Source organism: Syzygium oleosum, unplaced genomic scaffold (assembly GCF_021117445.2).
Source record: "Syzygium oleosum isolate NSW1041296 unplaced genomic scaffold, Sole_v2.1 Sole_v2.10, whole genome shotgun sequence".
NCBI classification, from domain to species: domain Eukaryota; kingdom Viridiplantae; phylum Streptophyta; class Magnoliopsida; order Myrtales; family Myrtaceae; genus Syzygium; species Syzygium oleosum.
The window spans coordinates 6605591-6628932 of record NW_026607494.1 but is presented as its reverse complement, the minus strand read 5'-3'; the positions used below and the strand labels follow the sequence as shown (position 1 = coordinate 6628932).

At 42.0% G+C, this 23342-nt stretch overlaps 3 protein-coding genes across 3 annotated transcripts; all 3 read right to left on the bottom strand.

Annotated features, from left to right (window-relative positions):
• Positions 1-4893: 4893 nt before the first annotated feature.
• LOC115688870 (disease resistance protein Pik-1-like) lies at positions 4894-5503 on the bottom strand. The gene is made up of 3 exons (XM_030614808.1): positions 5498-5503; positions 5306-5411; positions 4894-5171 (listed from the first exon to the last, which is right to left on the bottom strand). The coding sequence occupies exons 1-3, from the start codon at positions 5501-5503 to the stop codon at positions 4894-4896; spliced, it is 390 nt and encodes a 129-aa protein (XP_030470668.1).
• A 2207-nt stretch (positions 5504-7710) lies between these two features.
• Positions 7711-8594, bottom strand: LOC115688869 (disease resistance protein RGA5-like). Its single transcript, XM_030614807.2, has 2 exons — positions 8435-8594; positions 7711-8310 (listed from the first exon to the last, which is right to left on the bottom strand). Exons 1-2 carry the CDS (start codon positions 8592-8594, stop codon positions 8030-8032), a joined length of 441 nt encoding a protein of 146 aa, XP_030470667.2. The 3' UTR covers positions 7711-8029.
• Positions 8595-10407: 1813 nt separating this feature from the next.
• LOC130139163 (uncharacterized) lies at positions 10408-16292 on the bottom strand. The gene is made up of 3 exons (XM_056315590.1): positions 16119-16292; positions 11039-11174; positions 10408-10925 (listed from the first exon to the last, which is right to left on the bottom strand). Exons 1-3 carry the CDS (start codon positions 16290-16292, stop codon positions 10669-10671), a joined length of 567 nt encoding a protein of 188 aa, XP_056171565.1. The 3' UTR covers positions 10408-10668.
• Between the last annotated feature and the right edge of the window lie 7050 nt (positions 16293-23342).

The window sequence follows — 23342 nt, the reverse complement described above, 5'->3', positions numbered from 1 at the left end:
GAGGCGAGCCCTTGCCAAGGCCACGGCGGCCTCGTTGAGGCGTCGCCTTCCTCTGGGCGAGGGCCGGCGAGGCCGCCGTGGCCTCGGCGAGGGCCGCCCTCGCCCGGAGAAAGGCAACGCCCGGTGGCCGGACGCCGGCCATCGGAAATAAGAAGAAAGAAAAGAAAAAAAAGAAAAGAAAGGAAAAAAGAAAGAAAAGGAAAAAGAAAAGAAAAGAAAAGAAATGCCACATCAGCCTCCGGTGAGCTACATCAGCCTCCGGCGAGCCACATCAGCTTGAGAAATTAATAAAAAAATGCCACGTCGGATTTCCGGTAAAGTGGCACTTAAGTGATCGTTTTCACAACTTTTGGCACTTAAGTGATCCGTTTGAAACTTTTGGCATCAAAGTGAGCTCCGTACATAACTTTTAGCACTTCTGCTGTTCTTCCCCCCAAGCATCACAAGACATTCACGGACAACGTTTTTTGCTATAGTTTGATTCCCTTAAGAAATTGCAAATATTGGGAAGAAAATGCATCCAATGGTCAAAATCAGTGAGGAATAGTCTTGGTCGTAGCTCGATCACAAAGTTAATTCTCAATGAAAATGGGCAATCGATTTTATTCATACTGTTTGTGTAAAAGAATTAAAAAAACATCGACAGTGGACATATATATAACTCATCATCGTTGATCTTTGTCGATCTTACATGATCGAGCACGAGGGTTCACTATAACGTGGGTATGGATCCATGACGTAGGCGATTTCACAGTGCGGGACCCCGCCAACGTACGACCAGATGACGGGCTGTGGCGCCGTGTCTTCGTTCTCGTCTTTTTTTGCATCGGCCTCGCCCATGGTCACTATCTCCGCGAACCCGACATTCTTCCTGAGTAAAGTGGTGAGCTTGACCGCGTCAACCCTTTCTCCAACCACCTCGATTCTGTCCTTGTCGTCTCCCACCAGTGCCACGGATTGAACTCCTAGAATCGAATTAAAGAACACAGATCAGTTTCGAATCTAACAATCACCAAAGTATAATCATCTACCTGGAATGATTTGCAGAGGACGCAACTAAATGATCATCGAGATAATATCAAAATCTAACAATCACCTGCGAAGCCAGTAGCAACTCTTATAGCTTTGCAACGAGAGCTTTGGGGGCCGAAACAATAAAATCTCGTGGAATCGTCGTTCATGCTCACCTTAATCATGACCTTCTGCTTGCCAAAAAGAAGAAGAGAAATCAAGAAGGTGAATTAGCATGCGACACAAGGTGAATTATGTCGTGATTTTCTCATCATATTACCTTCATGGTGCTTGCTGCGATTAGGAATTTAAGGAAGTTAATATTCTTCTATTTGTCCGAAGAATTTGGAGAAAATATTGAAGGAGGGCTGAAGACGAACTGAGGTACCACTCTCTATTTATAGCCTCTCCTTGGAAGAAGAAACAAGAAACTTAAACAAAGGCCGGGCTGATAGAAGTCACAAGTCAACCTTGGAATGTGAAGTCGAAGGGGTGAGCAGACAACCTACGAGAAGAAATAATGGGACAAGGCAGGGATGGTTAAGGGAAAATCATGGGAAAGTTCATGCTCAATTCCAAAATACTGACTGGTTCAATCCAGGTTCGATCAATTGTTTCTTAGTCGAGCTAGAAAAAAGGAGCATTCCACACTTTCCGGGTACAAATTTGAAGGTTGACCGTCGTTGATGTCTCTAATCAAACATTTCGTGCGAGGTCGGTATTGAATATGCCAGCAAAAGTAATAGGACGTTTGTCACTTCGAAGTGAAAAAGTATATGGCTATATATACTTCATGTGTATAAATACCGAATTTTACCCTTTAACTTGTTTTATCGATGCAATATGATCGTCAAGCTTTCTATCTTGTAAAGTTCAGCTTCAAATTGCCAATTCTAAAGGACGTGTTAGTTGTCGGTGCATCAGGGAGTCTTTTGAAACCTCCCCGTAGTTCGAGCCTAGGATGTTAAGGCATAGTGTCGCTAGTTTGGGGAGCTTGTGGTACGCTTCTGAGGGTGTCTTCAAAGTCGTAGAGACATTTAACCCTCGGAAATTGTTCTCGTTTATAATTTTCTGTTGTAGTGATCAAGTGGAACTTCTACTTTGTCGTCGTCGTCGTCCTTTCTTATGGCACCAAAATGCTCAGTGCATTCTCGTTTAGGTCACATAGAGTGTCTCATGTTACATAGCATACAGACATGAAGATCCTCAACATTGCCGAAACTACATCTACTGAAATCTTTCAGAGCTTGGCGCGATGTCCTCGTCAATACGTCTTTGACCAAACATTCGTGCGAGGTCAATCTTGGATATCCAGCAAAACTAAAATGACATTTCTCACTTTAAAATAAACTAAAATACGGCTCTATATGTACATATGAATAGTTGTGGAATGTACCCTCTAACTAAGTACTCGCCTCGCCTTCCTATAGAGGGGATGAACGGTATTTGCCGAGGTAACCATGAGGGTAAGCGTACGAGATTCTTTAGTAATGTTTTGCTCATCAAATCTATAAGTTGCTATGGTTCACTGTTAGTCTAGCACTTGTGTAGTGTCTCACCATGTCTTCCTTCATGCAAAATTAATCACCAGCTTCAAGCGGAACTCCGTGTTACTATGCACATGCTTATTGTCTTACCAGTCTCCATTTTGATCAAAACTCTCATGTGCCTGATCTTGACAACATCATCATATTTGTGCCTCAACACACAAACCCAAGTTTTCCTTGATTTGTTTGAGTAGTCATCGACAATTGTTAGCATAAAACCAACACTCTTTCTCAAAGGAAAATGTGGCAGACTACGAACATCCAAGTGAATCAACTTTGCAATATTCGTGGTTTCTCTGATAGTCTTATTGAATTGCACCTTTCGCTATTTGCTCATGTCATACCACCTGCATACATTCGGTTCCTTAGCCATATAACCTCACAACAGATTCATTTCACTCAGAATTTTGCACACTTCTCTCGGCAATGTGCCCCAAACATGTTTTCCAAATTCAGATTCTCGACTAGATGCATCCAACGTCACCACAGCATAATTCATCACCGTCTCACCTTGAAGCTCATATAAGCCACTGTATTTGATTCCTATCATGATCACCATGTTTAATGCAATCAATATCAACAAAAATCAGCCAACAAAACAATAAATAAATAAGCAAGTGTTGGATTCATAATTAAAGCAATAATTAATTATAGAGCAAAGGGGACAGAAGTCAATCAGTGGTGGTCGTATGGTTGCTTCCCTAGCTATATGGCTACAGAGGATACAAAAGCGGCCAATGCCATTTTCTAATAATGGCAGTTTCTTTTGGGTTACAACTTTGGAAATATGTTAGTCTCTAGTCGGTCGTATAGATGCAGGGCCAACGACCATATTATTGCACGGCCAATTTAGAGCAAACAAGAGCTTTCTTGATCTGCCGGCCCTTGTGGTCCAATCGCTCCAATCTCCGCCTCGAATATTTGTCGTCTACGTGTGACTAAAACCTCTTAAAGTTTTTTTATCGCAAACAGAACCAATCACATAAGAGGTGATGTTTATTCCCGATTCCACGAAGAAAATAAGGGGGTTCACCCGTAGGATTGATCGACACCGCATTAGCCCGGTATATATAGAGGATGTTCCTTCAGTTCGTTGCCTTTAAGCGAGTCCTCTAGTGTTGATTTCTTCTCAACCTGTCCAGTCTCCAGCTTTTGAGAGAGAGAGAGAGAGAGAGAGAGAGAGAGAGAGAGAGAGAGAGAGAGGGGATTCTTGTTAACTGCAGGTGAGTGGTGGAAGGAGCGGCGCGTATGATCTGCCTGGCTCCCTGAATGCCATCTAAGGAGGTGGTTTCAACAGTTGACCAAAGAGGGGGATGTTCGACTTCTTCTTAGTTGGCATCAGAGGAGTCATGCAGGCCCTGATACGCAACACCACTTCATCGTCTTCTCCTCCTCACTTGTTGAATTCTTCACTTTTACTTCCGTGTATATCATCTGATGTTCTCACCCTTTCTTTCTGCTCTACATGTTCCTTGGTTTCGTCGCAAGTTTTTTGGGTTCCCCATACATATATGCATGTCTGGATTATTCTTTGAGACAAACCCTTTTCTTCTTGCATCTTTTTATTAGTCCCGTATTACATTATTCTCGTGAGTGTTTACTATTTACTTCGGTTTTTGAATGGGGTTTACACGGGTTCTGTAAAATTGCAGACAGCTAGAAACCATTATTGATATAGACGTTCAACCCTTGGAAACTGTCCTAATTGACCCTTTTTCCTTGTAGTGATTGAGTGAAACGTCTGTGCTCTATGTTCCCATCCTTGTCGTCGTCTGTCTCTGTGATTTTCTTTGAGATACGAGGAGAGAATGGAGCGTGGGTGAGGTGAAACGACCACCTACGGGAAGGCAACATATGAGGACAAGGCAAGCGCCACTACAGGAGACGACGAAGAGAAGATTCTCGCATAAAAGTAATCAGTGACTGATTCAATCGGGGATCAATCATTGATTGGCCAGTACGTTGTTTGTTCTTTGTAGGAACATCGATAAGCCCAATATATATGCCATCGTAGAGGAATTAGAGCCAAGTACACCCGACGCGTTGGTGCAGTGCATTTCAAGCTTAAAAGTCACAAGCATCACAAGACATTGCCGGACAACGTTTTTCGCTATAGCTTGATTCCCTGAAGAAATTGCAAACATTGGGAAGAAAATGCATCCAATCGTCAAAATCAGAGAGGAGCAGTCTTGGTCAGAGCACGATCACAAAGTTCAATCTCAATGAAAATGGGCAATCAATTTTATTCATACCGTTTGTGTAAAAGAATTAAAAAAACAATGCGCAGACGCGCGCACACACACATAAATGTTATCATCATTAGTCTTTATCGATCCTACATGATCGAGCACGAGGGTTCGCTATAATGTGGGTATGGATCCATAACGTAGACGATTTCACGGTGCGGGACCCCGCCGACGTACGACCAGATGACGGGCTGTGCCGCCGTGTCTTCATTCTCGTTTTTTTTCGCGTCAGCCTCACCCACGGTCACTATCTCCGCGAACCCGACATTCTTTCTGAGCAAAGTGGTGAGCTTGACCGCATCAACCCTTTCTCCAACCACCTCGATTCGGTCCTTGTCATCTCCCACCAGTGCCACGGATTGAACTCCTGGAGTTGAACCAACAAAGAACACGGATCAGTTTAGAATCTAACACTCACCTGAAAATAACCATCTACATAGAATGATTTGTAGAAGGCGCAGCTAAATGATCATCAAGATGTTATCGAGATCTAATAATCACCTGCGAAGCCAGTAGCAACTCTCATAGCTTTGCAGCGAGAGCTTCGGGGGCCGAAACAATAAAATCTCGCGGTATCGTCGTTCATGCACACCTTAATCACGACCTTCTGCTTGCCAAAAAAAATTATAATCAAGAAGATGAATAAGCATGCGACGCAAGGTGAATTAAGTCGTGATTTTCTCATCACATTACCTTCATGGTGCTTGCTGCGATTAGGAATTCGAGGAACTTAATATTCTTCAATTTGGTCCGAAGAATTTGGAGAAAATATTGGAGGAGGGCTGAAGACGAACTGAGGTACCACTCTCAATTTATAGCCTCTCCTTGGAAGAAGAAACAGGAAACTTAAACAAAGGCTGGGCAGATAGAAGTCACAAGTCAAGACTCAAATGTGAAGTCAAAGGGGTGAGCAGACGACCTACGAGAAGAAATGATAGGACGAGGCAGGGATAGTTAAGCGAAAATCACGGGAAAGTTCATGCTCAATTCCAAAGTACTGACTGATTAAATGCAGGTTCGATCATTGGTTTGCCGACTTAATTGTTTCTTAGTGAACCAGAGCAAAGGAGCATTCCCATTTTCCAGCAAAAGTAAAAGGACTTTGTCACTTCGAAGTGAAAAAGCATATGGCTATATATACTTCATGTGTATAAATACTGAATTTTACCCCTTTAACTTTGTTATATTGATGCAGTATGATCGTCAAGCTTTCTATCTTGTACGGTTCAGCTTCGAATTGCCGATTGTAAAGGACGTGTTAGCTGCTGGTGCATCGGGGAGTCTTTTGAAAACCTCCCCGTAGTTCGAGCCTAGGATGTGAAGGCGTGATGTCGCTAGTTTGGGGGAGCTTGTGGCACGCTTCCGAGGGTGTCTCCCAAGTCGTGGAGACGTTTAACCCTCGGAAACTGTTCTCGTTTACCCTTTTCCGCTGTAGTGATCAGGTGGAACTTTCACTTTATCGTCGTCGTCCGTCTCTGTGGCTTTCCTTGAAATATGAGGGGAGAACGCAAAGTCGGTGAGGTGAAGCGACCACCTACGGAAAGGAACGTAAAAGGACAAGGCAAGAGCCGCCGCAGGAGAAAATGAAGAGAAGATTCTTGCGTAAAAAGGATTATTAATTGGATATATTTTGAGGTTATGAACATTTTAGCAGAAGTTATGAAAGGATTCATAGCAACACGAATCGGCAACTCATCATTCCAATTAAGTTGAGCAAACTCATTAAAAGAAGTACGAGTTAACCAAAGCTGCTTCAAAATCGGAAATGCCGATTTACCCTAAGAGTCCTCTCACGGTACAGAGCACTCAAGAGAGGATGAAGGTCGGATCTAACTCTTGGAAGTACACGAACTGTTGCATCAACAAACAACAAACGCCAAGAAAGATCACGTAATGCTCTGTCAAGGCGCTTGAATACCCGATCATATCCATTTTACTCGGGCCCACGCCACGTAAGTATCAATTCATCATCATTCCCACCTAGTCCAGATCATATGCCACGTCAGCTTGCGTCGGTGAGAAACTTAAGTATGGGTGATTTTGTCTCTGGGGTAAGAGTTTGTGGATTCATTTGGTGGTCTGGAAAGCCAATCGATGCTCGACCGTGGCATTCTGTGGTTGAAATCAAAAGCTTCTTCTCCCTCGATTTAGTATTTTCAAAGGTGTGGTCGTGAATTAGAAATCGGTCGACAGAATTTTCTCCGAAATGAGAAAAAACCATTTAGCCAATCTTTATTTGCTTGAAAAAATAGAGAGTTGATACCACGAAAAATCCCAAACCAATATACCTGTGATAAATTTACCAAGAACTAATTTTTTGACTAAAAAAAACCCAAAACTGATACATTTGTGATAAATTTACCCTATGTTAAATTGGATTAATACTACGCAAAATCACGAATTGGTACACTTGTGACAAACGGAAGGTGAAACCTCAGACTGGTACACCCGTCAACTGCCATGTGTAATTAAACTCAGAAATTTGACAGTAAAATTTAATGAAAATTAATGGAGAGCGAATTGTCATAAGTGTACTAGTTTAGGATTTTTAGTGGTTAAAAAATTAGTTCGGAGTAAATTTATCATAGATGTACCGGTTTAGGGTTTTTGGTGATCAAAAAATTATTTTGCGGTAAATTTATCACAAATGTACTAATTTGAAATTTTTCGTGATATTAACCGTCGTTTTAACTCACTCTAATTCCTTTCAAATGCCCAAGCAAGTTACTTTTCTGTGTCATTCATATCGATTTCCATCATATTCATTTACCCGTTGCTCTCGGGGGCGGGTACATCTACCCCCACGCGCACCATCAAATCCCTCGTGGAAAATTTGTTTCGTGGAAATTTTGATCCCTTCGTGCTCGAACTAGAACCAGAAAGCAAGCCTGCTTTCGCTTTCCTAATCGCCCGAAAGTCATGTAGTATTAATGCATTTCAAGCTCGAAACTCACGAGCATCACTAAACATTGACGGAGAACAATTTTGCCATAGATTGATTCCCTAAGAAATTGCAATCACTGGGAGAAAATTCGAATTGGAGTCTCCAACTAGCCAAAATTCAGAGAGCAGTAGTCTTGGTCATAGCAAGATCACAAAGTTCAATCTCAATGAAAATGCGCAACGGATCTGATTCATTTTTCGAAGCTGTCTGCATGACAAAATTTAAAAAAACCATCGGCGGTGTACATTTGTATAAGTCATCATCGTCAATCCTTGTCGATCCTACATGATCGAGCATGAGGGTTGAGTGTAACATGGGTATGGATCGACGACGTAGGCGATTTCGCGGTGCGGGACTCCTCCGACGTACATAATGGGCTGTGCCACCTTGTCCTTGCTCTCGCTTTCTTTCTTGCCTTTCGCGTCGACCACGCTCACGGTCACTATCTCCGCGGACCCCACATTCTTCCTGAGCAAAGTGGTGAGCTTGACCGGATCGACCCTTTCTCCGATCACCTCGAGCCGGTCCTTGTCGTCTCCCACCAGCGCCACGGATTGAACTCCTGGAGTCGAACCGACAAAGAAAACGGATCGACATAGAATCTAACACTCACCTCATCTACCTAGAAAGATTTACAGAAGACGCAACTAAACGGTCATCGAGATATATAAAAATCTAACAATCACCTTCAAAGCCAGTCGCAACTCTCATAGCTTTGCAGCGAGAGCTTTTGGGGCCGAAACAATAAAATCTCGAGCTGGAGGCGTTCATGCTCACCTTAATCACTACCTTCTGCTGCAAAAAGAAATCAAAATCAAAAACAAAATCAAGAAGGCGAATTAGCATGCGACATAAGGCGAATCAATTCATGATTTTCTACATCATATTACCTTCATTGTGCTTGCTTCGTTAGGAACTTAAGCAGCTTTAAATTCTTCGATTGGTTGGAAGAAATTTGAGAAAATATTGGAGGAGGATGAAGACGGAATGAGGGACGAGACTCTCTATTGATGGCCTCTCCTCGGAAGAAGACTCAAATGACTTAAAACAAAGGCTAGGCATTTTGTAGTCAGAAGTGAACCCTCAAATGTGGAAGGCGACGGGGGTGAGCAGACGACCCACGAGAAGGATTGATGGGCCAAGGCAAGGACAGTTCAAAGACTGATTCAAAGTAATGACTGATTCAAACGGCGTTCAATCACTTGTTTGTCGACTAAATTGTTGGGAAAAAGACACCAATAATCCTAAACTATATCTAACGCCCAAATTTTTTTTATTGACACAAAAAGCCCAAAATTTATCCCGTGTAACACATTTACTCTAAACTTTTTTTTTTGTGAAACAAAAAATCCCAAACTTATATCCGTGTGACAAATTTATCTCAATTTTTTTATGATACTAAAAACCTCAAACTTGTACTCATGAGGTTTTTTGTAAGGTAAATGTGTCACATGGATACAAGTTTGATATTTTTGTGTCACAAATTTGGGGTAATGTCATAGTTGGCACAGTTTAAAGTTTTTGGTGGCTTTTTCCCTAATTATTTCTTAGTGAGCTAGAGAAAAGGAGCATTCAATATCGCCATGCTAGAGAAAGCAGATGAAATTATATTGTCATGGATCTTACCCTCTAACTTGTTTTATTTATGCAATTTGATCCTCAAGCTTTCTATTCGTGCAATTAGACTTGGTAAAATAAAATAACGATGTGACGACCCTTGACTCGCTATTCTTTTTGTGCATGCTGAACGTAACACCTCTTTTTTGCAGCACGAACAAATTGAAGAAAAAGTTGGCAAGTGACGGTGGCAAATGCCGGCGCTAAAGACGTGCGATAATGGTGCATCACCAACTTCACCTAGTAAAGCGATGGTTGCCACCCGTGCCATTTCTACTGCGGCAAGATGGCAGCAGGAGAAGCGATTCTTGCCTCGTCAAGATCGTGGCGAGGGCCGCTATACCGACTCGTCCTGCCGTCCTACAGCGAGGGCGAACGACCATTGCCGAGGTAACCGTGAGGGTACATGTACAATTCGATGGAATTCGATTTAATTGCACAGGCCAATCTAAACAGCTTCATTGCAATAAAATGAATTGAATGATGAGATTTGAAGAAATATTAATAAGTTGGAGGACCACATCTTATCTCGTATGGTGTATATATGTTACTATATTAGCATTATTAATTGGATATATTTTGAGGTTATGGAACAGTTCAGCAAAAGTTACAAAAGGATTTATAGCACATAAATAATGGTTAATACCGTGAAAAACCTCAAACTGGTATTTCTGTGACAAATTTACCCAGAATTAAGTTTTTGACCATTAAAAACTTCAAACTGATACACTTGTGACAAATTTATCGTCCGTTAAATTGAATTAATACCACGAAAAATCACAAATTGGTAACTTGTGACAAACGGAGGGATAAAACCCCAAATGGTACACCTGTCAACAGTCACGTGTCATCCAGCTCAATAATTTGATGGTAAAATTTAACAGAAACAAAAAGAGCGTAAATTTGTTATAGGAGTGTAAGTTTGGGGTTTTTGGTAGTCAAAAAATTAGTTTGAGATAAATTTGTCATATGTGCACTAGTTTGGGGTTTTTCGTGGTATTAACCCTATAAATAAGTATGCCATAAAGTATTCTGTATTGGAAGAAAAGATAGATATTATCCACTAAAAGAAAAGAAAATTCATATCAAAAGCACAATCAATTCGAACGCATGCTGCTCCCATTATGTTGGTGAAAATCAGAGAGAAGTAGTCTTGGCCATATCCATAGCACGGTGACAAAGTTCAATCTCGGTGAAAATCGGCAATTAATTTAATACACATCTCAAAACTGCTCGTAAAAATAAGCGGATCACAGCGATGCTATACATTTATACGAGTCGTCATCCTCGATGGTTGTCGTACCTACAGGGCCAAGCACCAGGAATCGGGCTGGACATATACGATCTCTTGGCGCGGGTACGGCGGGTACGGCCATCCGACGGGCATACCGTCCTTCTTATCCTTGTCTTTGCTCTCGTCTTCTTTCTTGGCCTCGCCCACGGACACTATCTCCGAGAACCCGACTTTCTTCCTGAGCAAAGTGGTGAGGTCGACCGGGTCGACCACTCCGGTCACGTCGATCTGGTCCCGGTCACCCACCAGTGCCACGGATTGAACTCCTGGAGTGAAACCAACAAAGAAAACGGATCGGTTTCGAATCAAAAGAGATTCTTTTTTTTTCCGTTTCTTTTTGTTTTGCTATTCAAAAGCTCGAAACACCTAAAACAATCACCTGGAAAGCCACCCGCAAGGCTCAAAACTTCGGAGCGAGGGTTTTTGATTCCGAAACAACAAAATGGGTTTTTGATTCTGAAACAACAAAATTTCGAGGCACGCTCGTCCATACACACCTTAATCACCACCTTTTTCTGCAAAAAAAAAGAAAGAGAGAGAATAAAATAAGAAAAAAATCAAGAAGGCGAATTCGACATAGATTGATTCATGAATTTCTCCTCAATTTACTGGCTTCATGGTGCTTGCTTCGGCTAGGAACTTGGGGAATTCGAAATTCTTCAATTTGCTCGAAGAATTCTGAGAAATACCACTCTCTATTTATAGCATCTCCTTGGAAGAAGATTCAATAGCTTAAACAAAGGCTGGACATATAGTAGTCAGTATTCAAGCTTGTTGACCATTAAGTCTTTGATTTTTGGCTCCATTCTTGTTTTTTTCATCTATATTCCGTACATAATTGGTGACATGTTCTTCAGAGATTATAATTCTTAAGTACAGGACTTAGTAGAAAAATTCCTTTCATACGATGGAATTAATCAAATAAATGACTACGAATATAAATTCAATGTCGAACCCGAAGATATCTATTGAAATTCGATTGATTAACACATATGATTAGTCCAATTCATCAATTTTGTCTCTAATTGAAGTTCAATAGAAAGGCCTTGTCTCTAGAGAAGGTTCCCCAAATTGACCGTTACCAACCAATCAATCTCTCTCTCTCTCTCTCTGACTTGAGAATGTGATGTCAATGGCATGAGCAAACCCATCAAATGAGTGGGTCGGGTTGAAAATGGTCCAATTTAAATAGATTCATTTAACCCGTTTTGACCTTCAATGCAGTGCAAATCTAGTGGCCTATATACATACCCGACCCAACTCAATCCATATTGCTAAAACATTTTCATATTTAATCCAATCTTGAAAAACTCATATCCAAACTGAGTTGAGAGTGTAGAGCGAGCGAGCGCGAGATTGAGTGAGAGCGAGAGAGAATAAAGAGAAGTCCTAGAGGCGGGTTGGATCTAAGTAAGTTGTAAACCTATTTATGATCCATTTAACACCTATAATATGTTTAAACCCATTTATAACTTATTTATTGAATATAACTAATCCATATAATAACTCATCCCATCATATGTGGATTAAGAAATGAATTCATGACCCATTTTAACAGTAAAAGTACACCACAAGTGCCACAACTTGGTGCAGCGATCACTTTGGTGCCATAACTTTTTCGGATCACTTTGGTGCCAATTCGGAGGAAAGAGATCACTTTAGTGCCAATTTGGCCGGAAATCCACGTGGCATTTTTATTAATTTTGCGCGACGTGGCTCGCCGGAGGCTGAGTCGGTGTAGTACGATCAGCATTTTTATTTTAAATAATTATTTTTAGCGTGTACTCGGCATTTTTAATTTTAAATATTTTTTTCCTTTTTTTCTTTCTTCCTTTTTCTTTCTTTTCTTTTTTTCTTTTCTCCCCTCGCCGGCCGGTGGCCGGCCGGCCACCGGCGGCCTAGGAAGAGGCCGGCGAGGCGGCCTTGCCCATGGCCGGCGAGGGGTGGCCGACCTCGCCGGCGACAGGCGAGGCGCCTCGCCCGACGCCGGCGAGGGAAGCCCTTGCACAGCGGGCGAGGTCGCCCACGCCCAACTCAGAGGTGACCCTCGCCGCGTCCCGGCGAGGGAAGCCCTCGCCGGGCGGGCGACCCTCGCCGGCGTCGGGCGAGGAAGCCCTCGCTGAGTCGGGCGTGGCAACCCTCGCCGGCGTCGGCGAGGGTCGCCCTCGCCGACGTCGGCGAGGTCGCCGCTCGCAGATCCGGACGAGGGCGACCCTCGCCAGCGTCGGGCGGGGAAGCCTCGCCACAGGCGGGCGAGGTCGCCCTCGCTGGGTCGGGCGTGGGCGACCTCGCGCGGCAGCCGGCGAGGCGCCCTCGCTGGCGGGCGAGGGTCGCCCTCGCTGAGTTGGGCGTGGGCGACGACCTCGCCGACGCCGGCGAGGTCTTTAACAGGTCTACGCATGAGTAGACGACCCATGGCAGGAATAATAGGACCAGGGAAGGACCGTTAAGAGAAATTCAAGGGAAAGTTCATGCTCAATCAAAAGTAACGACTGATGCCAACCTGGTTCCATCAGTGGTTTGTCCACTTAGTTGTTTGTCAGTGAGCTAGAGAAAAAAAAAAGGAGCATCCCCATTTTCCCGGCACGAATTTGGGGGTAAGTATTTGATATGCACGATTTACCCTCTAAATATTTACCCCCTAACTCGCTTATCTATCCAATTTTTGATCGTCTAGCTTTCTTCTTGTACAACTTGATTTGGTTAAATGAAATAGTGATGCGAAAGTTGCTGACTTGTTATTCTCTTCACGCACGGCAAACGCTAACACCAACTTTCGCAACCTAAGCAAGATTGAAGAAACGGGCCAATAAACCTACTCGCCCCGCCGTCCCACGGACAGGATGAACGGCTTCTGCCGAGGCAACCATGAGGGTATGCACAGTAGATTCTCTCTCATGTACAATTTGACGAAGTTCGATTTAATTGCCTTCGAAACCTATATTTGTGTGGTGTATATATGTTTCTATGTTAGCGTTCCTGATTAGACATATTTTGGGATTTTTCATGAGTAGCACATGCGGCCTTCTTAGCAAAACAAATTAAGAGGAATTTTATGGCATATAAATAATTATGCTGTAAAGTATTCTGTGTGGACATCTGCATCGTTCGATTGCAAAATTTCAATTATTTATTTATTAATTTATTGTGTTTCCGATAGATGAAGAAAGGTCATGCAGAAATGTCTGCATGAATAATATCTCTAATTACTCTGATGTAACACGAATGAAGAGTGCGAGATGTTGAGATGCTCGAATCCGTGTTTGATGATGCGACTGCCTTAATGACTCCCTCTAATGGTTAGCTAAGGGTCACACTCTCGGAAGATTCAAGCTATTACTGCTCCACACTACCCTGACCCGAAAGTCCGAGGTTGCCGCTTCCATCATCGCAGCCAGAAGATCTCTCCACACTTGATATGTCGTAGCTAGGTAGTGCAACACGAGCCGTTCATAGATTCACCGGCGACACGAACCGAACTCGTGGCCCATGACCTCGTAGAAGACGGCCGACTCCTTTATCGCTAGGTCAATCTTCCTTTTTCATTGTACGCGAGGCATATCAGAGTCCCACGTGGCTGTACCAATCGCAAACTGGTTAGAAGAAATTTCCTCCCATCGAGGACCCAGCCAATTTTGAAAAGTTTAAGAAATTGAGAGTATATCTAGATGGCTTAGCTCTTGGTTGAAGTTTAAGTCTCTTTAGTCATGAAAATGAAACCCCCCCCCCCCCCCCCCACGGCCACGGCATTGGTTTCACGCCAAGCAAAAAGCATACAGTATGCAACTATCACCTGCAAAACCTCCTCGAAATTGACCACCTCGTGATTTGATCGATCCAGCCAATGCATCCGTGGCCCAGAGAAATTTCTGAGGTCCGTCTTGGAAAGGTCGTGCGTGGCCTCCAATATCTTAAGGTCAGTGGAAAAGGACCAGCTTCGATCGGTCAATGGGATTGTAGCCCGCAAGTCGCGAGAAGGCGGAACAAGACTAGAAAATTGTTATCACAGATGAGAAACTACAATGAAATTAAAATCGAGAGAAACAAAAGAATACATAGATTTACGTGGAAAATCCTTGTGGGAAAAACCATGAAGAGAGGAGAAGCAAAATCTATTAGAGAAGTTCAATGATTACAAAAAATGGCTTAAAAACCTAAAGACTCTTTTTGTCGCTACTTCATAATCTAATAATTTGAGAAAAAATAATATTTATATTGCTCCCAAATCCTAACGTTGGCCCAAGGCCATTGTAAATTCAAGATATGCTCAATAAATCTCCATCTTGGCTTGAATTCTATATAAGCAATAAACAAACTTCTCCCCCCAGTAAAGTAAAATTCAGTTGCAGCAAATATCAACCAAATCCAATCAATGCTTGGATTTGGCAATAGGCAAGAGCTTTGTCAACATATCAGCTGCATTGTTTTCTGTATCAATCTTCAAGACCTTGATATAGCCATCAATAAGAATGTTTCGAATAAAATGATACCACACATGAATGTGTTTTGTTCTCTCATGATACATCTAATCTTAGTAAGATGCATAGTACTTTGACTATCACAATGAATAACAATCACACAATGATCCGTACTGAGCTCTCCAAATAAGCGTCTTAACCATAGAGCCTCTTTAATAGCCTATGTAATAGCTATATACTCTGCCTTTGTAGTAGACACAGCAACCGTACACCGTAAAGTAGCTTTCCAACTGAATGCACAATCTCTAATAGAAAAGATGTACCCAGTCAAAGACCTCATCATCAAGATCACTGGCATAAACAAAATCAACATATCATGTAAGAGTGTTACCAATTTTGCCAAATTCTAAACCAAAATCAGATGTACCCTTAAAATATTTCAAAATCCACTTCACAACTTGCCAATGAACTTTGCGTAGGCATGATAAATATCTAGTTACCACGCTAACAGCATCTGAAATGTCAGATCGAGTGCAAACCATGGCATACATAAGGCTATCAACTCCACTAAAGTATGGAACATGTGACATATATCTTATATCCTTATCTGTTTGTAGATATAAACTACTCGATAATATAAAATGAACATCAAGAGGAGTACTTACTGTTTTGGCATCTTTTTATGCCAAAATGGTTGTTCCTTTTCAGGTTCACAAATCATAATATTATTAGTAGATGACTCAACTAGTTGCGAAGAAATTACTTCACGCTCCACCTTCTCTGCAGCACTTTACATATTCTCATAAAAAGGAACAAACGATTCCCTGCTCGGATAAAGCATAGCAGACTCATCAAAAGTAACGTCTCTGCTAATGATAATCTTAGATGAATCAGTAAACCAAAGTCTATAACCCTTTACACTAGAATCATAATCAAGAAAGATATAGTTTTTGTTGCTCTAGGCTCTAGTTTCCTCTTACTAACATGTGCATATGCTAGGCATCCAAATATTCGAAGAGAAAAAATAATTAACAGGTTTACCTGACCATACATCCTCAGGTGTCTAACATTTTCCAAGGTTCTGATCATGCCGTCCTGCGTCTTAATGCTAACAGTTCCAATCTCGATTGCTTTGCATTTGGCGTTATTTCCCATTAGAATAACTCCATCAATATATCCATTGTACGTGGAGAACCAATCACGATTAGGATACATGTGGCACAAACAACTTGAATCGAGAATTCAACTATCACTGAATTTGTCTTTATAATATGAAATCAATAACCGATTTTCGTTTTCTTCTTGAGCAACACTAGCTTGAGTAGAATTTTTGTTTCCTTGATTTTGAAAGTTTTGGTAGTTGTGATTGTTCTACTGATTTGCATTCCCTTGATTTTGCTGATTTAGATTATTATCTCTTTACTGCTTTGCCTTCAGTTTCAAATAATTTATCTTGATATGCCCCTTAGACTTACAGTAGTTGCAAGTCAACTCCTTATGTTTCGACTTTGACCTATTCTTGCCATCATTGTTTCTATCAACAGACCTTCTCTTAGCAATTAAACCAGCCCCATGTTCATTACTACCTTCAAAGTCAATTATGTATATAGTTTCTATTTATTTAGAAGATTAGTATTGATATCTTCAAGATCGATAGTTTCTAAACTAATAATCATGGTCTTTCTAAAATTTTATAAGAGGGAGATAGTGAAATTGACAATAAAAGAGTTTGATCCTCACCATCAATCTTTACATTAATACTTCTTAATTAAGAGATAATAGCAATGAACTAAAAAATATGAGATTTAAGAGAAGCATATTCAACCATACGAAGAGTGAAGCCATTACTTGAGCCTCAATCGATTGGTGAGGGATTTTGTCATAAAAATACTTTTCAATTTTGTCCATAAATCTACCGCTGTTTTTTGATCTAATACTTCATGCAGAATTTCATTCATGAGATACGACTGGATAGTGGAGAAAGCTTTTTCATTTGCTTCATCTTAGGTTTCATTCGACGTGCTTTTTGATTTCTTCTCTTTCTCAAACAGAGTATTCTTCAAATCCTGCAGCATAAGAACAACCAACATACAAACCTACTATAGGTTGAAACTGCCGCTTCCATTAAACTTCTCAATATCAAATTTTGTTGTTGAATTTGAAGCCATAACCAAAAGACCGAAAAATGCGGAGGCTTTAACACTAGATTGTTATGACAGATGTGGAAACTACAACTAAATTAAAATCCAGAAGAATAAAAGAACACACAGATTTACGTGGAAAACCTTTGCGGGAAAAATCACTAAAAGAGGAGAAGCAAAATCCACTATAGAAATTCAAGGATTACAAAAGGTGGCTCAAAAACCTCAAGATTCTTTTTGTCTCTACTTCTTAACCTAATAACTTGAGAAAAATAATACTTATATTGCTCCCAAGTCCTAATTTGGCCCAAACCCATAGAGAATTCAAGACATACTCAATAAAAATAATGGTTTGAAAGAAATTCAAAAGACACGAGAAAATTTGCGATTTCACATTGTAAATCATTAGTTTATGTATCGAAGGTGTTCTTGTCCATGCGTGTCTCATGTGGTGCATAGATTTTAAAGCAGCCCCCACGTAACTCTTGGAGGAGAAATTCCTTTAGTGAAATAAAAAAAAGACTTGCTTACCTATCTCGTTGTTGACTTGATGAGATCATCATGTTACCGTGTTGCATGGTATATTGTTTTTTCTCAGTACATAAAGAAGCAAATTAAAATACGAAATTATCCGGACCCAACTTTCCAAACTCCCTCGTCATAAACTCACAAAACTTGAAATAGTGTCTGAACTGAGCAATATGTCTATATAAGAAGATTGAAGCAATGTGTCTCGTGAATAAACACAATTATTGAATTTCCAACGGTCATGTCTGTCGTAAAAGTTATCATTTATTTATCAAAAATGTTTAATCATAGGTTTTAGTAAATTTCGAATTTTTTGCAAAAATAAAATCCTTTTGAGACAAGTGAAGCCCAACATCCAAGTGGGACGTCAAGATTAGGTATAATTAGGCGTATTTGATGTGCAATGTCCACTTGAGAGCCTATGACTCCAAACAACACTTACATAGATTCTTGCCCGCACCCAAATCCATCATAATTCAAGTGCAATCACATCAATTTGATTCATGTTGGACTCGCATGATCGATGGATGAGGTGGAGCCGAATTCGAGCAAAACTTTTCAGATAAAATGAGTCTAGGCAATATCAATCGCATGTTCGATATCTTAAACAAGAACCGCATTTGAATATCGTTCCAAGCAAGTGGTTTGATGTACTTGCAACAATAGCTTCCTCGTCACGAGACCTAGTGCGAGGTTCCATCGAATCATGACATTGGAATTAGGGATGAACAGGGGGCGCTACAGGCCGGGACCATGTTGCCCATCGCTTGCTTCATGGGGGACGGGGAGGGAACTGCTAAGTTAACTTTGTTAATGATAGGTCCATTTCATTAAGACCAATTAAGTCGATTTTTCATTCTTGATCTATCAAATTCTAACTCCACAAGTCAACCTAGCCGAGTCATATGTGAAAACAGTTTTGTAGAAGAAAACCTGTCTAGAAAAGGGCAAGGGGACACATTACGGCCGAGTAAAATCATGAAGATTGTTTCCTTGAAAAGCCAAACATCCTCGTACGGATTGATATTTTCAGAATCATATTATATTCTTCTCGTGGAAAGATGCAAAGTTCCATCAAATGAAATAGTGATGCGACGGCCACTGAATTGTTTATTCTTTTTACGCAGGGCAAATGCAACACCTACTTCCACAAGCTAAGCAAAATTGAAGAAAATAAAGGGATTCTTGCCTCGTCAATTGCGGAACGGGCTGCTAAACCTACTCACCCCGCCGTCCTAAGGAGAAGCTGAACGGCCTTCGCCGAGGCAACCATGAGGGTATGTGTAGTAGATTTTCTCTTGTGCACAATTTGATGGAGTTCGATTTAATTGCCTTCGAACCCAATATCTGTGCGGTGTATATATGTTTCTATGTTAGCATTCCTAATTGGACATATTTTGGGATTTTTCATGAGCAGAACATTCAGCCTTTCCACCAAAAAGTTTTAAAAAGAATTTTAGGGCATATAAATAATTGTGCTATATTGACCAAAAAAAAATAATTATGCTATAAAGTATTATGTACGAACATTTGCTTCGTTCGATTGTGACATTCTGAAATCCGACCCACTTGGGATTTATGAAATGAGTAATTTATGGACGTGCTTGTAGTTAGATCTCGTCCGGAATTGATTACTTCAGGAATACTAACCGTTAGGGAAAGGCTAATTAGGGATTTAAATTCGCGCGACCAAAGAACTCGATCGTGAACCGACTTTCGACCATGAAAATTGTCGATGTGACATTTTGAGCCAATGTAGGCCGATCCAAGGATAGTTAGGGATCAATTCGCCATTGTCATACGAGTGGATCGTGGGTGATTCCGCTTGACTACGAAATGAATTGACGAATGACCTCGAACCTATACCAAACGATCGTGCCCGTCGGATCTAGCGATCGATCCTCGCGATTAAGTGACAACCAAGGTCGTCACGATCCGAGTGAACTTGAACGTGGTATGATTTAGTATCGGCCACGGGTCAACAATGCGAATTTCCCCAAAAGCCACCCGTTAGTATGAGATATGCGCAAGTTACGTTATTTAGAACTTAGTCATCAATTAGAGACCAAGTTGGGCATTGGAAATTTAGAAAGTCACGACAGATTACTTGGACGACGTTGCCATTAGCCTGATCGACCTTAGAACTGCCCGAATCCTTCAGAAAAATCGAATTTCGGCGAGAAATGAAAAATGACCGTTTTACCCCTGGAGGTTTGTTAAGGCCAAGTGTATTTGGGGAAGGGCATTTTGGTAATTTCGCCATAGCCTTAGAATTAGAGATTTTTGGACAATTTTGCCCTTGGACTTTTTGAGAAATTCCCAAATTTCCCTTGGATATTTTGGAAAAGATTTGATCCAGACCGTCGATCTCAAGATAAGATCGAATTTGGACCGTCGATTTGGATTGTGAGAGAGGGGCAGGATGGTCTTTTGGTAAATCAATTATTGGCCTTGGACTATTTAGGCCAAATTCCTCTCTCTCTCTCTCTCCTCACTCTCTCACCTCCTCTCTCGGCTCACTCTCCCCCTCCCCTCACCGATCAATCGCCCCCCCTTGCCGCGCCGCCGCTTGCCGACTACCGTCCGTTCGCCGTGCCACCGCCGTCCCATCACTGAACCGTGACACCACCACCCTCACGCCGTCCCTCTCTCTCTCCTGTGGCCGTGAACCGCGGCCAAGGAAGCCGCCGTCCAGCCAACCGCCGCCGTCGCCGAGCCGCTCGCCGCCGCTGTGTGCCGCCGCTTGCCGCCGACCAGCCGCCCCCTTTCCACTCTAGCCGAGCTAGTCTAGAGTTCGGGTAAGTCATGCCCTAAACTCTATTTAGGACTTCGGGTAACGACAGACGAATTAAGGGTGGAATCGGATTTAATTAGACGCGATTTTGGCTAAATCAGGGGCTATTTTGGAATTAATTTAGTGGATCGGTTTGAGGATTGATATTGACTGATTTTAGATGGTGAAATAATGATGTTTCGGGGCTGAGATGATGTGAATTTGGGTGCTGGAAATTGGGCTCGTATTGATGGGTATATGGTTCGATTTCGGCGCAAACGGTATCGGCTTGGTGCGTTGATTTATGGCTGAATCGTGGTGACGATTCGAGCTAAAAATGGATGAGGAAATGTTGAATCTTGTGCCGATGTAGTGGCTGTGTTTGTGGGCCCGTTAGTAGCCTTGTATGTTTGTTGTGCCGTAACTTGATTGATTGAATTATGCTTCGTTATGTGCACGCTTGGGCTGAATTGGTTTTAATTGTCAATTGGCCGTGTTGGATGCTTATTGAGCATGAGAAATGTGTGTGAATTGGTGCGTGCACGGGCCACGTGTGATTGGCTAATTTATTGGCAAGTGGGTGTTGAGCATGTGAACGAGTGAGAAATCGTGTGTGGCACGGTATGTGTGGTTGCGGAAATCCCTGAGGCGGTACCATTACGCGGGGAATTGATCTGTCCTGAGGAGGTACGACTACGCGGGACGATGCCCGGTATTACCAAAGGACGGCCAACCTGAGGCGGTACCATTACGCGGGTTGTGTCATAGGTGGTGGGTGTTGAGCCTGAGGTGGTACCATTACGCGGGCAAGATACACGGCCTGAGGCGGTACCATTACGCGGGCCATGAAGTGTTGTTATGAGTGAGTCGCAGTGAACCTGAGGCGGTACTACTACGCGGGTCACTGGCGAGTCGAGAATGAGATAGTCGCAGTGAACCTGAGGCGGTACCATTACGCGGGTCACTGGCGAGTTGGGTGGAAAGAATGTAATGAGGCCGGAACGAATGCATGAAATGTAATTAGAACGTGCATGTGATTGGAAATGGTGTAGTTGTGACTAACGTGCAGGTTGCACGCTGGAAAGGCCCATGTAAGTATGAATTGTGTGCCTGCTATGTCGTGGCTGAGTGTGGTTGTGGTTGTGATTGTCTGGAGGTACGTGATAGCCTAGGTGGGGTTTAGGGTGTGTGCTTATTGAGATATAATCTCATGGTTGTTTCAACCAACAATTTCAGAACCCCGGCCTGAGCAATGAATCCCCCATCGCCGCCACCTGAGCGTTTTGGAGTACCGATGCACACCGATCACAGTGTTGTAGAGTACCCTATAGACGACAACATGACCTGGGTTAAGCATACGACGGTAGTTTGGGTAGACATAGGACTACCCCTCTGGCAGGCCCACACATATACCTGAAGGAGGACCAGAGGACGTACCCGAATTTGAGCCATGGTGGGATCCCGAGTTTGTGCCAGAGGACGAGTCGGACGAGGAGCCTGTTGAAGAAGAGCGCGTGGAGGTTCCAGTGGAGTCGGGTGATATAAACCATCCGATCGAGATCGAGGCCGAGCCGGAGTCCTCAGAGGAGCAGACGGTTCAGGGAGAATCAGACTCGAGTGCCGAGGAATCAGACTCTGAGTGGACGCCAAGCAGAGGGCGTAGGGGCTAGTGTAGGGGTTGGGAATAGGCTTTTTGAAGTGTACCATTTTTGGTGATAGGGTACCCAGGCTATCGATCCTTTTTGATGTCGGTGGTTTATAGTATAGAAGTTCGGTGTGCTTGTATATATTGTGGTTTTGTAAATTGTGGATATTATATAAGTTTGAATTGTAATGGATGTGTTTATCTCCCCTATTTACCCCAGTCATTATTGTTCGGGTATTGATTATGACTTTCGCTGATTGATAAATCTCTGATGTGATCGTTTGAGGTCGGCGACGTTTCCTGGGTCGTTGCATTAATTCGACCAAAAAGGGATGTCTCGAGCTCGACGAGGTTCGGGGCGTGACATCGATTGTGGAATTTCTCTTATTTATTTATTTATTAATTTTTGTGTATCCAATAGATGGAGAAAAGTCTGGAAGAAATGTTCGCAAGAATAATATCTCTAATTGACGTTAATGCAAATCTGACAAATCTCAAAGGATACTTAGTGACACTTATTTCTCTTTGTCATGCAAATCGACAAATTTCACATCTATATACGTGCATTTGAAGTCAGCACATTAGATCCGACAAAAAAAAAAAAAAGAGTCAGCACGTTAGAGCAATGCGAGAAAACGTTGGATATTGTACGTAGTCCACGGTACATTATTTCAGCTCCTTAGCGAATGTTATTATACTTCCATTATCAAACGGATCGTGTTTTCCTTCTTCCTTACCTCCAACCGTGCCTTTAAGCGGTGGATTCCAAATATGGATATCACCCACTTTTTATTTCGATTAGATTTGTATGTGAGTGGTGTTCATAACTTGCAATCAGGAGTGGAGAAAAATAGAGCAAATTTGTCAAATGCTCTTGTATAACATATTCCGTAGTTAACTTTGATCCACTCAAAAAACCATTTATGAACCAACATGTCCATTTTCATTTTTCTTTTCAAAAGAAAAAATATCTAGGAATCTTTTACTCGAAAGAAAGAAAGGGGAAATTTGAGAAATGTTTATATTTCATCAACGTGGGATCCGTCAAATACGAAAATTTCTAACTCAAGTTTACAAAATCGGATTAATTATAATCATTGATTTTGTGGTCTCACGTGAGCCTGCATGGGGATCCTACAAGATCAACGATCGTGATTCACTCGATCTACTGAAACCGG

Coding starts and splice junctions, on each gene's coding strand:
- LOC115688870 (XM_030614808.1), bottom strand. Junction 5,172..5,305: donor AGTTGCTACTGGCTTCGCAG/GTGATTATTAGA, acceptor GTTCAACTCCAG/GAGTTCAATCCGTGGCACTG.
- LOC115688869 (XM_030614807.2), bottom strand. CDS start 8,594: ATGCTAATTCGCCTTCTTGATTTTGTTTTTGATTTTGATTTCTTTTTG. Junction 8,311..8,434: donor AGTTGCGACTGGCTTTGAAG/GTGATTGTTAGA, acceptor GTTCGACTCCAG/GAGTTCAATCCGTGGCGCTG.
- LOC130139163 (XM_056315590.1), bottom strand. CDS start 16,292: ATGTATCCTAATCGTGATTGGTTCTCCACGTACAATGGATATATTGAT. Junction 11,175..16,118: donor ACCTGAGGATGTATGGTCAG/GTAAACCTGTTA, acceptor TTTTTTTTGCAG/AAAAAGGTGGTGATTAAGGT. Junction 10,926..11,038: donor CCTTGCGGGTGGCTTTCCAG/GTGATTGTTTTA, acceptor GTTTCACTCCAG/GAGTTCAATCCGTGGCACTG.